The sequence below is a fragment of the Pteropus alecto genome, unplaced genomic scaffold (genome assembly GCF_000325575.1).
Source record: "Pteropus alecto unplaced genomic scaffold, ASM32557v1 scaffold3, whole genome shotgun sequence".
NCBI classification, from domain to species: domain Eukaryota; kingdom Metazoa; phylum Chordata; class Mammalia; order Chiroptera; family Pteropodidae; genus Pteropus; species Pteropus alecto.
Window position 1 is genome coordinate 27,477,164 of NW_006442484.1, and position 14,914 is coordinate 27,492,077.

The 14,914-nt window shown below is 37.3% G+C and overlaps 1 protein-coding gene and 1 pseudogene across 1 annotated transcript in view; one reads left to right on the plus strand and one right to left on the minus strand.

The window, feature by feature from the left end:
• NEB (nebulin) overlaps positions 1-14,914 on the minus strand; it is a 193,484-nt gene that overhangs the window by 6,153 nt on the left and 172,417 nt on the right. Inside the window, exons 134-141 of the mRNA XM_006921066.2 lie at positions 13,050-13,154; positions 12,394-12,498; positions 11,654-11,746; positions 10,509-10,601; positions 8,323-8,415; positions 7,753-7,845; positions 2,051-2,143; positions 291-383 (exon numbers count right to left, since the gene is read on the minus strand). Of these exons, the coding sequence (XP_006921128.1) occupies positions 291-383; positions 2,051-2,143; positions 7,753-7,845; positions 8,323-8,415; positions 10,509-10,601; positions 11,654-11,746; positions 12,394-12,498; positions 13,050-13,154 (768 nt within the window). The remainder of the gene's footprint in view (positions 1-290; positions 384-2,050; positions 2,144-7,752; positions 7,846-8,322; positions 8,416-10,508; positions 10,602-11,653; positions 11,747-12,393; positions 12,499-13,049; positions 13,155-14,914) is intronic.
• Positions 5,595-5,712, plus strand: LOC112470844 (annotated as a pseudogene).

A 14,914-nucleotide genomic window follows, 5' to 3' on the forward strand; every position in this document is an offset into this window, starting at 1 on the left:
TTGGGCCTAAAGTCACTAGGAGGCAATTTTCAGGCTATTAAATATAATGCAATTTAGGGGAGAAAACTCCATGTTTAATCTATTACTGTTAGCAAGAACAGCTCTCGAGAAGAAAGCTTAAAAAATGGTTAATAGCAATGCTAAGTGTAGTATATCATTTAGAGTATATCATTTAGAGTCAAAAAAACTGGCATTTTGTTTATTTTTAACCTGGGATTGAGTTAGGAGCAGGCCAAACTGCATGGGTTACTTTGCAAAATTAAAAGCACTTTCGTTTCCTGAGACAATACCGAGCTAATGTTCTCTTGATTGCGTTTGACTCTCTGCATCTCTGGAGTGACAGGGGTTGGGGTGCCTTTTCCCACATTTTCTTTGTACAAAACCTATGTGAAGCCAATGGGTTTGAAAAGCCAAAAAGAAAAAAAGAATTACAGTTACCAAAAGATTAAATGGAATAGAACATCTGTTAGAAAGGCAGGGTGCCAAACTATTGGGGCGGTGAGGTTAGATGGAAAAAAATATGCTTCCAAAGGTAGTTGATGTAGTTATAAGACGCACATTTCCAGGATAGGACCCTACCCTAAAATCATTGCAGCCTGCAAGGCAGAACTGCAATGTGCCTGGAAGCACGAGGGACCTCCTGCACGCTACCTTAGTCTATGAATTTCAAGTCCCTGTCCGATCATCTGAACTGGACTTAGGTGCCTGGGCTGGAACACCACGGAGAAGGTGGAGGCTGCTCCCAGGTAGCAGCAAGAAATCAGATCTTTTGCAGCGCTAAAACTCATCTAGACACATCAGTAAAATCATAGGCCCTTAAACAACCAAAGGATTTCTCCCCGCTTTTTCTCTTGCTGTCATCTGTGTTCTGCCTCTTGCTTTAGTTTAGGAGAACATCAAACTTCTCAGTAAGGAAACAATGTTTTCAGCAATTATATCACTATTATGGTAAATCAATAAAACATATGGTAACACATCATGTCAAATCCTCAATCTCCATGTATCCCCTCAGAGTCATTCTCGGGGACATGGGAGGTTTGAGAAAAGCCAATTAAGAGAAAGAATTCTGTTAAAGTGGTGTTCTCCAAGTGAGGTCCCTGGACAGCGGGGTCGGCATCACCTGAGAACTTGCTAGAAATGCACATTTTCTGGCCCCACACCAGTCTTACAGAATGAGAAACTGTTGGGGCAGGCAGGACCCAGTAATCTGGTTTCATAACCCCTCCAGATGATTCTGGTGCACCCTGAAGTTTTAGCAGCACTGTGCTCAACTATTAGAGAAACCTGTAGACAGTGCTGGCATGGAGGACCACAGGGTTCTTTATTACATAAGCTGAAGTCATCCAGACACAAACCCCAAGCCCCGGGTAATTTATCAACCTGTATAATATCACAGATCACGGAGCACAGGCTTACAGGAAATCGTTTGCTAAGTTAGCAGTTAAAGCCCATGATAAAGACAAAAAGAACAAAAAGAACTAAAATTGGTAAAATGAAAAACAGTTCAAACGATGTGTTCCTTTTTAAGTAAAATGATAATTATTTGCCAAACCCACTACTGAAACTTAATTTGTATCATTATTCCTGAAGGACAGGATCAGAGGTTATTTTTCCCAAGGTCTCTTTGTCTGAATCTGACAGAGTAGATTAGAACATAAAGTCATAGTTGCAAAAACACAACAAAATCACAACTTCAATGTTCCAGAAAGAGCCCCATTACACCTACTACGCCACCCCTCCCCCACCTCAAATTTCAAGAGTACTGAAAACAAAGAGACCTTGGGGCTAGTGGATAGAGAGTAAGTTTGGGAAGAGATAAGCAAAATAATGTTTTATTGGAAAATCTGTTACTTCCTGGATATTAGAATTTTAAATTATAGATTAAAACAATTTTGTTATTTTGGAGTTAAGGCTAGAAGTAGCCCTATAAGAAAAAAGGATAATTGTGATAAAGAAATTCACAAAATTTAAGTTGTTTTTAAAAAGTAGGATTAATATATATTATTTTAATCATTAAAGAAGTAGTTTTGTCTTTTTATTGCCAAAGTACCGAGCTAATATTTTCTTGATTGTGTTTGACTCTCTCCATCTCTGGAGTGACAGGTAGAGGGGTTCCCTTGCCCATGTTTTCTTTGTATAATACCTGTGTGATGAGAAAGCATCCAGAAAAACAACCATAAGTAACATTTCATTTGTTGTGAGTTTTAAGGGTGAGTTCAACTTCTTCGTTACCAAAAGACACAGAAGTCCAAGAAGCCAGGTGTTATATACTGACGAGATGCCACAAACTATTTTAATGGCAGCCACTCTTGGGATGGGGAGCTACTCGCTCGGGGCGTTACCAAAAGACACAGAAGTCCAAGAAGCCAGGTGTTATATACTGACGAGATGCCACAAATTATTTTAATGGCAGCCACTCTTGCGATGGGGAGATACTCTCTAGGGAGCCAAGGACCTCAGCTGCTAGGAGAGGGCTGTCAGTGTTATCCATGTTATTTTTTCATTTCTATGAGCATGGTGCCCCTAAACAATCACATGGGGATTTAAGATTGTTAGAACTCGATTTTGTTGTTATCCAAGCAAACTAAAAGATAAGTGGTTTAAAAAAAACATATTTTAAAATACTAGAACCAATAGTAGCATCACAGAAATGTAAGAGTACGTATGTCTTTTAGCTAAGTGAGGTATATTAGAAGCAAAGGAAGGGAAATGGATCTAAAAAAAGAATAAATATTTAGTATCAATTTAATTATGAGGTTAAATGGCATCTTCTTTTCCCTTTCTCTCCAAAATACCGAGCTAAGGTTTTCTTGATTGTGTTTGACTCTCTCCATCTCTGGAGTGACAGGTAGAGGGGTTCCCTTGCCCATGTTTTCTTTGTATAATACCTGTGTGATGAGAAAGCATCCAGAAAAACAAACATAAGTAACATTTCATTTGTTGTGAGTTTTAAGGGTGAGTTCAACTTCTTCGTTACCAAAAGACACAGAAGTCCAAGAAGCCAGGCGTTATATACTGACAAGGTGCCACAAACTATTTTAATGGTAGCTACTCTTGGGATGGGGAGATACTCTCTAGGGAGCTAAGGACCTCAGCTGCTAGGAGAGGGCTGTCGGTGTTATCCATGTTATTTTTTCTATGAGCATGGTGCCTCCTAAACAATCACATGGGGATTTAAGATTGTTAGAACTCGATTTTGTTGTTATCCAAGCAAACTAAAAGACAAGTGGTTTAAAAAAACATATTATAAAATACCAGATGAAATAGAAATCAGAATTAACCAAAAAAAAAAATAGAACCAATAGTAGTATCACAGAAATGTAAGAGTACGTATGTCCTTTAGCTAAGTGAGGTATATTAGAAGCAAAGGAAGGGAAATGGATCTAAAAAAAGAATAAATATTTAGTATCAATTTAATTATGAGGTTAAATGGCATCTTCTTTTCCCTTTCTCTCCAAAATACCGAGCTAAGGTTTTCTTGATTGTGTTTGACTCTTTGCATCTCAGGAGTGATGGAAACTGGAATTCCTGTGCCCAGGTTTTCTTTGTATAGAACCTGTATGATAAGAAAGCATCCAGAACAAAAAGCAATCAGCTACTTTCCCCCCCGCCATGGAGCAATTGAGCGCAGAAGGGCAAAGAGGAACAGAGTGAGTTAGAGGAAGGGAAATTCCGTGAGTTTCTAGATCCAACCTGTATGAGCCTAGAGACATCCTTAGAAGCAAGGTAATGCGGGAAAGAGCAGCAAAAACTAAGAGATAGGAAAAGAAAGTTTTATTATTTGTATTGTTTGAACTACTCTCTGCAGCGCTGAGCAATGGAGAGCACTATAAAAGGGATTAATTAGCCTTTCTCAGGTTATTATGAGGAGATGTGGAAAAAAGGGCACAAGACAGAAAGTGAACCAAGGAAGATATTTTTGATTTGGAAATGTTATTAATAAACCACGTAAGGGTATTTGGGTTTTATAAGCATTGCATATATGAAGATACATATGCATATACCTTCTTTCGCTGATTTTCAAAAGAAGTTTAAGCATTTAATTTTTAGTTTAGGTGAACATATTGGGAAGAATTAATTATTTTTAAGCCAAATGGAGAGCATTGACAGGATGCTAAAAAAAAAAAAAGAAGGAGGAAAAAAAAAAGAAAAGAAACTTGAAAATATCTGTACAAATACCATAGGAACAGAGAAAGTTAAAATAGGAAGTGAGGCAGTTTGTTGCAGAATAAATTTTTGTAAGCTTACGTTCAGATCAAATTTGCCAAAGCAAGATAAATGTGGATGTTTAGACATTGAGAATGTTATGCTTTTAAAGGCTGGAATATAATACTGAACACTTTTTTTTTTAAGTCTAATGATTAATGTTTAAACAAAATGGGGAAACCAATCATAGGAAATGGAGCATTAAGTTGCGAACAAGACGTGTCATAGTTTTTATTGGGATAAGTTGATTAGATTTTAAAATATAGCCATTAATGTTTTTAAAATGATTTAAAAATAGTTAAGGGATTTTCTTTTCTCTTTTAAATACCGAACTAAAGTTTTCTTGATTGTGTTTGACTCTCTCCATCTCTGGAGTGATGGGAATCGGGATCCCTTTCCCGAGGTTCTCTTTATATAACACCTGCACAACATAAGAAAGCATCCAGAAAAAACAAAGAGCAGTCAAAATAGCCTTTTCCCTGTCTTGTAGGGAATCTAGTATAAGACAACAAACATCAAACAGGAAAGACAAGTTCACCAAGTCAACCTGTCTTTTCAAGCACAGATCTGCATGAGAACATGTATCATATTTCCTTAGCTAAAGCGCCAGTGTATTTGATATTCAACTTTTAGTCTAATTCATATATTAAATGTTGTTTCAAGTAACAGGAAATAAGAGAGAAAATATGAATACTAATTTCATAAAAGCACTAAAATGCATAGTGTACAATAGAAAGATAATTTGTAAATTAGATTAGCAAATATTTATTCTCCCTACACAGAACATCTGTTTCACAGAATAACAGATATTTAAAACCCCAGGCTAAATCTCTGCAATATGGCAGAATTGGTCTTTGCTGAGAAAATTCACATTGTAGACGTGGTCGAGTCTAAAAGTCAATGTTTTACTACATAGTACTGTTTATTTCCCATAGTACCATGAAGGTTCTATGCGTCACTGGACAATTTTGCCTAAGTGCAAGTTGTGTAAAAATTAACATTAAATGGTTTCTTAGGGAAAAAAAAGAAAGAAATTGTCTAGGATCATCAGGGTTATTAAGATATAAATAATAATATACTTACTCTAATATAAAAGAAAATAATTAAAAACAATTTTGAAAATTAATGAAAACCTTTCTAAAAGAAGAAAAAATAGTAATAAACCCACAGAGAAAACAGTGAATAACACTCCAAATGTAATGTTAATTTATATTGAAAATTTAACAAAATCAAAATGTTGTTAGTGAATAGGAAAACATACAAAACAAAAACAAAGGAAAACATAACAAAACAAAAAGACAGTGGGACCAAAGAAAGTTACTGATCTAATTATGTGAAAGAATTAAAATTTAAGAAAATATTTAAAGTGACAATTAAAACACATTTTGGTCTACGGCCATGCTACCCTGAACAAGCCTGATCCCATCTAATCTTGGAAGCTAAGCAGGGTTGGGCCTGGTTAGTACTTGGATGGGAGACACCTAGAAAGACCAAGTGCTATAGGCGTAAAAAATAAAAAAATTAGGAGTTGTAAGCTGACAAGGTCCTTGCAATCTGTGAGGTCAACCAAGGGTTGCCTCACCTAAAATAAATAAATAAATAAAATAAAAACACATTTTGGATCAAACTTCCTTCCACCTCACCTCCCAAAATAAATCCAGCTAAGTTTTCTTAATGACATTTGATTAGATTTGATTCTGAATTTTAGATCTGAATCTAAGATTCTTATATAGAAGTTTCAACAGGCTCCTTGAGGACGATAGAGGTTTTTAGCAACAATAATAATACAAGAGAAAACATTAACTATAAGCTTATGATCTGATTTGTGTATTTTAAGATAAAATCAGAAGGTCTGGATTTCTATTCATGGAATGGTTTGTTTCAAGTATCAAGATGAGATGGCTTTGGGTCCTGCTACTGAGCTATTTTCTTTTCCAGTACTGCTGTTTATCCAGATAGGATCTGTGTTAAGATAGATAGATCCGATCTGTTCAAGAACCACTGTTTCTACATGTGGACTTGATCTTGTGTCTTTTCCTGCAATGATAACCTAGAAACATCGAATAAAAAGAGTTCCAAAAAAAGTAAATAAGAGCTACAGTATTTGGGATTTTTTCTGAACATGAGTTAACTTCAAAAGTCCCAGTAGTAACATGGAAGGTGAATAGAGAAAGAAAGGAACAAATTAAAAGTTTTAAGGGACTATTATGGAAAATATAAAACATTAGAATCAAATGGTAGTTAAAGATCTGGAAAACAGAACGACGTAGTTGATGAGATTTTTTTTTTTTTTAAACAATTTGTTAAGTTGATTATTTTAAAGAGACTCATAGTGAGAAGTTTGTTTTATAGAAAGTTATTATTATTTTTTTAATATGGAGTTAAAGGAGCTTTCTGCCAAATACCGAGCTAAAGTTTTCTTGATTGCGTTTGACTCGCTCCATCTCAGGAGTGACAGGTAGAGGGGTCCCCTTGCTCAAATTCTCTTTGTACAAAATCTGTGTGCACAAAACCAACAATCAAATCAGCCTGGGCCCGTCTTTTAGGTAAACTTAACCTTTAAAATAATCTCTAAAACTATATTTGTTTTCATAATTACATAAAATAGGTCTAAATAACTTTAAGGAATAGAACAACTATAGACCACCTTTGGACATATAGTCACACTCAGTGTAATGTCTGTCCCTAAGTGGCATTAATACAGACATAGCTGCCAGGCTGCAGGTAAGAATCACTTACTTATATAGGCCTTCTCTCAAAGACAGAAGGATTAGGCCTTTTCAAATAGCATTCAAGTTAATTGTAATTAATATCCGTAATAAGTTGTTGGTAACTCTAAATTAGGGAACCAAGAGAAAAAGAGTGAAAGAGAGTGAGAGAGAGAGAGAGAGAGCGAGAGAGAGAGAAAGAGGTAGGTAGGTTTGGGAAAATTAAATAAATATTAACAAATATTAAAAGCTAAACAAATATTAGTTTTCAATGATCTTAAAAGTATTCCAAAGGAAAGCTCAATTATATCTTGCATGGTATACAAAAATAGCTGAGTCAAGGAAATTTGTATTTCTGAGTTACTATGAATTACTATGTTGTTTTTTTGAATGAAAATGTTTAAGAATCACATTCTTTTGAGAAAAGTTGCAAACATAAAAAACATCAAACAGAGCCAGAATAAATACCAACACAATTCTAATTACATTGACCTTTTGAAGGGGTGTTAGATTTTACTTTTGACTGTGCCACACCAGTTAGAAACACCTATTGTTATTCAAGGAGGATCTGAGGAAGGAAACACTGAGTATTATAGGCATTTAAGGAAAGTGATCAATAGCTATGTTTTAGGGAAAACAAGAGTTAAAATTTCACACCAGAACTAAAGTAAATACTAAATTACATTTGGTTTGGAAACTTAGGTAATATTTGGTATCATTATTTTCATTATATAAATTTAGTAATCTTATAGGAAGAAAAATCAGATATTTGTAATGTGTTAAAATATTATTTTAAATAGGAATTAAGGGATTTTAGTTTTCGTCCCCTAATAAATACCGAGCTAAAGTTCTCTTGATTGCGTTTGACTCTCTCCATCTCTGGAGTGATAGGTGTTGGGGTTCCTTTCCCCAAATTTTCTTTGTACAAAACCTGTGAGATACAAGAAAGTACCCAGAAGACACTCAAAATGAGTACAAAGATTAAGGAAGGGAGAAATTTAAAGGCAGCGGTGTGTGTGAGGGGGGAGTTTTTTAGTGGATAACGTTTAGTAAGGAAAGTGCTTTTACTTTTTACTTCACAATTTTAATGAACACTATGATGCTAATTCTGGGAATGAAAAAATACAATGGAAAGCATTGAGTTATAGGATATGAGTATAATGATGAGGAATCTCGTGTTAATTTTACTAACAGTATTTTACATCTATGTACTTGTCAGTCACTGAAAGTGTTAAAGGACCATCAGAAAAGTGAAACACTTTGTATAAGTCCAGATGGTTTGGGCCAGGTAATAACAAACACACGCACACACACAGAATTGTTATTAAGATGTTACTTTTTGAAAAAGGATGATGGGTTATTCTGGTAATGTTTTTAAAAATGGGAAATTTGATGTATTTATAAATACCGAGCTAAAGTTCTCTTGATTGCGTTTGACTCTCTCAATCTCTGGAGTGACAGAGGTTGGAATGCCTGTTCCCAAGTTTTCTTTGTACATAACCTGTAGGAGATAATTAGAATACCCAAAAAGGTCAAAATGACCACGAATCCTTGGATTACAGCTACATGTGTGCTATTTGGTGGAAACTCATAACAACAATCTCACTTTCAAATATGACACTCAAGAAAATAAGGAAAAAAATTCCACAAACACCTCTTTTCAAAGTAGTAATTTTACTATCTTGAAAACCGTATACTAAATTATGCATTTTCTATAGTCAACATTTAGTCTATTCCTAAAATGCATTAAATAGTAGTAATAAATTCAACAATGAGAAAAATTTCTCCACTTTATAACATCTAGTATTAGTGTCTTCAGTAGAGTAAATCCACAATAAACCTATTTTACATAATAAGTTGCTTGGTTTAAATTTTTCTGAGCACATAATACTCTATTTCTTCAAGGTTATTGAGAATTTTCTGTTTTTCTTGTATTTTCTACAGAAAATTCCTAGCTGACCCCTTGTTCGTAGGTACCATTAATGTGATGAGACAGTTTATTTTTGCCTCCTTCCCTCTGAACGTTAAGAATTTTCAGCCTAAAGGAGCGAATAAACTCTTTTTAAGTGGATGTATTCTATGGTGTACTAGAGCCTGGGATGGAAGCTACACAAAAAACCTAGAGGTTTGTGTCATAGATGAATTTCTAAAATCATTGACAAACTAGTGTTGATATCTTCGTTTTGCTAGGAAACTTTTAAGGATCATTAAAATCTACTGCCTTGGTACAGAGTTGCATTTCTTTACCCAGCAAGGCAGCAGAACCGATTATAAAGAGCAGAACATAATAAAATCAGAGAAATACAGGGGCTTGCAATCAAAGGTGACAAAGGAGCTAAGGGCTAGTTTTCTTGGATTTGTGGACAGAAAACTCTAAATGTAATATTTGTACCACCAGGAAGTCAGAAGGTAAGCGGGGAGTGAAAAGAGAATGAGTCTAAATAATATGAATGACGTGCAAGAGAAATAACAAATGTCATCTAATGGAGGTTAGAGTTCAGTCTTCCAAGGCCCAGGAGAATCTCTGAGAACAAGGTTTTCACCTTTTATTGGCCATAAGCTATTTCCCAGACTTAATACAATCTCTTGCTAGTATCCAGCAATTGCTTAGAATCTGCTTATGAATGAGAAAAGTGTGTGTGTGTGTGTGTGTGTGTGTGTGTGTGTGTGTGCGCGCGCGCGCGCAGACACGGGTGCTCTCTGGGGGTGGGGGACAGGGGCAAGGCTAGCTGAACAGACAATCAAGAAAATGTGCACTTAATCTGATATTTCAGATGTGGAGGACACTGCCCATCCTCCCAGCACGTACACACACTGCTCACAGGTGCCTGAAATTCCTGTTAGCAGCTTAACATACAATATACCCTTGTGGGTGCACGACAGTGAGCACCTGAAACATGCACTGCATTTACCAGGAAAAGGCAGAGGCTACAGGGCAAGAAATCTTGCAAGGGAAGGGAGAAGGCTGCGGAGACTTCACAAGTCTACCTAGTGTCTTCTGGAAGGTGGAGAACGTCCTGAGATATACACACATGCATTCATATATATGGATATGAATATATAAACATTTACTTTATATTTCTTTTATATTTATATGTATATATGTGTATATGTATATATTTATGTGTGTATATATATGTATATGTGTGTGTGTGTGTATGTGTGTATACATATATATATGCCTTACTGTTGAATTGTACACCTGAAACTTACTGGATTTTGTTAACCGATGTCACCATAATAAAAATAAATTTAAAAAAAATAGAAAAGAAACATTAATGTGTATATGCTTTTGGTTAACTAGAGATCATCACAGTAACCTTCCTACTACTGTCCATACATTTTACTTTAGAAACTGTAGGTGTGATGATTAATCAAGAAGCCAAATCCCTTCTGCTCCTTGATCATGTGAAGACAGAGGTATCTTAATCTACTTTTGCAAGCTGCAGTGCCCCTCTCAGGACCAAAGGAGGGTTCACGCCACCCCCAAGGTACAGGAAGCCCTTGGTAGAGGTAGCAGGGGCGAGATGGAGCTAGGCAGCAATGGCAAGGGTGCTGGTTGCACAGTTGCATGCTGAACATGTGGGCTATTACCGAGCTAATGTGCTTCTGAGTCTCTTTGACACGTTTCACTTCTGGCAGGTCGGGGATTGGCGTCCCTTGTCCAATTGTTTCCTTATATTTCACCTGCAGATATAAAAAGGGGAACATACGCATGTGTTTAGTTAGTAGCCCCACAATTTAAAAAAATCACAATAAAATAGCACAAGCTCTATCCTTAGTTTGAACACAGCCACATTCTGATATTGGGTCAGAGGAGAACAATGCCAAGGACAAGGACACTTGATTACTCTCTTATCTTTCTGGGGGTGGGGTAAGGGCAGGGGTCCATACTTCAGCTGTAGGCCCTTGACTTTCCTGTGTAGTCCTGTGTTTTCATACCTAATAGTTTGTTTGATGAAGACAGATACATTCACACACATATATCCAGGAAGGTTGATTCTTTGATTCTAACATATTTTATTTTCTTACAAATGACAAAGAGTCTCTCCTTGACCAAATTTTAGTCAGGTTCTTCTGACTCCTCTTTCCAACTAGGCATTGACTTTTGAACTTTGGTGTCCATTTTTGCATTGTCCAATTTTAGCAAGAATCCCGATAAGTCAGTTTAGCCAGAATGCCCCACCCTCGATATTGCATCACCCTCGATATCTGACCAAATTCCTTACCCCTCACCACCCCCAAGTGAAGTCTAACCACCCCGGCCTTCCTCCAGAAAGAATCCTGTTAGGTGGGTTTAGCCACAGGCCTCGATACCCCTGAATTTTTCTCTGAGTAATTTTCCATCCACCGATCCTCTCCCCACCCAAGCCCACTCCCCATTCTCCAGCTATAAATTCTCGCTTTTCCTTGCTGTATTTGAAATTGAGTCCAGTTCCTTACTGAGTCCTGAATAAAATGTGCTTTTGTTTTGTTTTCTTTTGTTTCTTTTTGCACTTTCACCACCGTCCTGCTCCAGTTTACCCTGACACAGGCCTCTTTGTTTTCCATATTGACCTTCCCTTCATGTAAAGTGCCACAGTCAAAGAGACTGTGAGATGACCCTAGCCACAGGCTCCAATTTTAGCAACTTAAGCTGCCTCTGGTGACAAAGGTTTTGAGTGCAGCTCAGAGATCAGTGCAAATTATCAAAGGCAGGCAGAAAATATTGAAAGTGAGTCCACAACGGGCATCTTTACCGAGCTAATGTGGTCTTGTGTTTGCTTCACTCTCAACATCTCAGGTGTCTTTCCAATTGCTGTTCCTGGTGAAAGGTCCTCTTTATATAAAACCTGGACATTCAGAATCGGGACAATGTTACACATAACAAAGGAGAACCCAGCAATTCCTGTAGAGAGACTAGGAAACATGACTTCTGTGAAAACAAAAGACGCTATAGAGAATGTGCTTAGGCAAATGTTGGAGAATCTGATGTCTTTCATGTCAGCATCAGTAACTCAAACACACAACGTAGGGCACTTTCCAGATTTTGAGATTTCTTTTAAGATTATCATATTGTATTAATATAGAATGAGAAAGTCAGAAAATTTTGATTTAAAAAAAAAAACAAACCATGGTCATATGAAACACAGAATCCATTAAAGAAATATAAAGACAGCTGGTTATTTTGGGGAGGGATAATTAAAGAAATTACAGTGTCAAAAAGAAATCCATCATCTGGGAGGAAGACAACACATGTTACTGTTCTGGGCTTTAAAAAATTTAAAGAAAGAAAAGTTACTTTGTTAGTAGATGTAAGTTGTTCAAATCGTCTCTGGAGTGATTTTAGAGCAAAGTATGGGGAATTTTAACAAATAATGACTAGTATTACCTGGGGAGGTTAAATGTTAATTGTCTGAGCCAACGTGAGGCTAGTATATTTTTAAAGAGAATGGAATTATTAGGTTAGCATTAAATGGAAAGTAAATAGTAAACATACTGAGCTGAAATTCTTTTGATTTTCTTTAACACGCAGTATTTCTGGTGTATCTTGAACAACTGTAATTTTTCCTTTACTGTTTTTAAGGTCACCCTGGTATTGGAGCTATAAAGAAAGTAAACATCTTGTTAATATTTCAACACTTTTACATATTTTCAATTGTCCTATATTGTGTGAAGGAGGTTAAAATCCTATATTTAAAATAACGTCTATGCCACAATAATCAGGGTCTGAAAACTGAAGGGAAATTCTTTAATAAGAATTTTGTGCATAAATTAATTTTTAAAAACCCTAAAACTTGTAATGTGTTAAATTAAGTTTTTTGTTTGTTTGTTTGTTTTAAATGTACCCCTTCTTATAATAAACTTTGGAAAAGACAGATGTTGCCACTAATGGAAAATGGTAATAGTTCATATTTGGTGATAAGCCCCAGCAAAGTGACATATCTTTCATGCTATGATTTGGGATTGAAATACAAGGTGAGCCTGGAGAAGAATGGCACACACGTTTCGTGGGCCGAGGGTCTGAGCTGTGGGGGCTGTTCCATGGCCCCATGGCAAGTCGAATACTCAAATGTGTGTGCCCAGAGGCAGCCTCCTCATCTTGTGCCATCCCAGGTACCAGTGTGCTATGTTGTAGGTTCAATAAAAACTTACCAGGCTGAAGTTCTTTTGGTTCTCCCGAACTCTCTGCATCTCTGGGGTGTCCAAAACCGTTTCATAATATGGCATGCCCTTCTCTGCATCTTCCTTGTATTTTTTCTGGGAATAGGTTTCAAAAATGAGGATGGTAAACACCAAAGAGATATGGACCAATGGGACCTCAAATAGCCCTTTCTGCTCAGCAGAGGGAAAATCCTTCGTATTTTCTTGATGGTTCAAGGATATTAGAGAGTTATAAAGCAGAGCCCTCTTGGTGACTAAGCACCATGCCTTTTCTTTCCTGGAGAACCGAGCCCAGGTATTTAATAGACCCACTGTCATGACAAAGCTGGCCAAGGGAGGCACTCGATGGCTGGTCCACATGAGGGAGGTGACAGCCAGCAAGGCTCCTGGCAGGGAGGGAGATGGGATGCCTACAGTGAACTGGAGGGAGCCAGACCACTCAATAAACAGGTAGAGAAAAGCAGGAGAGTTAAGAGCCATCAACAGAGGCCTCCCAAAAGTCAGCCTTAATTGATGACAAGGACATTTTTTGCAGAGCCATGAGAAGGTATGGTTGGGGCTGTTGACTACAGGGCTGAGCAGGAGGGGAGACTCAGCAGGCTATTCCAGAACACAGCTCTGATCTCTGACTTTGCAGAAACTGGCCTGGCAGGACTGGAGGCTCTACTAAACTGACCTGGGGCTACCACCACGACCAAATGACCAACCAACTGACTGGCCAAGGACTGCTCTGAGCCCGTCATCACTGTTCTTGGGCTTTCCACCCTTGCCCAGCCTTTGGAGACACTGCCCACAGGGGCTGTTCTTCTTCCAAACATGTATTCAGTCAATCCCTATGACTGAGCTGATCATCTCAGCTTAAAATAAGTGGAACACTTTGCCTTAGAGCTTGATTTTTCTTTTATTGCTTGTCACTAAGCCCTTTCGCTTTTCTCTCTAGCTGATTTAGCTCCAGTTTCTTCTACTTTTCAAAAAATTGGGGTGTGTAGGACTGAGGGCTGAGGGAATTGTCAAGTACCTTTTGTAATGGGGATAAAACTTTTTTTTATGTCTCTTTCTCTATCTGAATTGTATTACATTCATAAGTGTTAGAAAATTTAATCTACTCGAAGAAAACAAGCAAGAAGCAGTTTCAATGAATAAGAGATTTTTTTGCTTGGATTTTGTTGATCTAACAAGAAAACTAGTTAAAGCAAAGATTTCTGGAAAGGAAGGACAATTTACCAGGAATAGATGTTTTACTTCAGGAAAATGTCACCTGAATGACCCTTCTTAGTTATGCATATATAAAGCAAAGCATTTTCATTGTCCTGGGGAAAGGCTAGAACCAGTCCTTCTTTTCTTTTCTTAATTTTTTTTTTTTAAGATAAGTCAAAGCTGTTTTAACTGCTTTGCAGACTTAGTGCCAGTCACTGAGAGGGGCAATCGGTTTGCACATGGAACTTGGGGGTCTTCTGAGAGGATGGAGTCCTAGACCTCCCGGTGTGAAGTGTTCAGAATATCAACCTGAATTTGTGGATCAGCTCATATTGCTTGCATTAACCCCCAGGTGTAAGGTTTAGAAGTTATAAAACGCATACTCCACAGTGGAAACTAAGAAGCAATTTTTGGAAAGCACCAGCACCTTTCCATCACTCAGAGATAAATACTGATCTGAACTGGGAAGGAGGTAACCTGCCTGGGCACATTTTAGGCCTTAGGGAACCAGGCAAGGGGAGGCCTAGGAGAGCACGCAAGAGCACAGTAAGTGATTCATTTAGTTCCCCCCTGGAAAAGGCCTGCACGCTGAGGTTTTCCTTAAAGATTAACAATGTCAAAAGACAGAGGGTTATTTGGCTGGTGAGCCTCTCACAGCC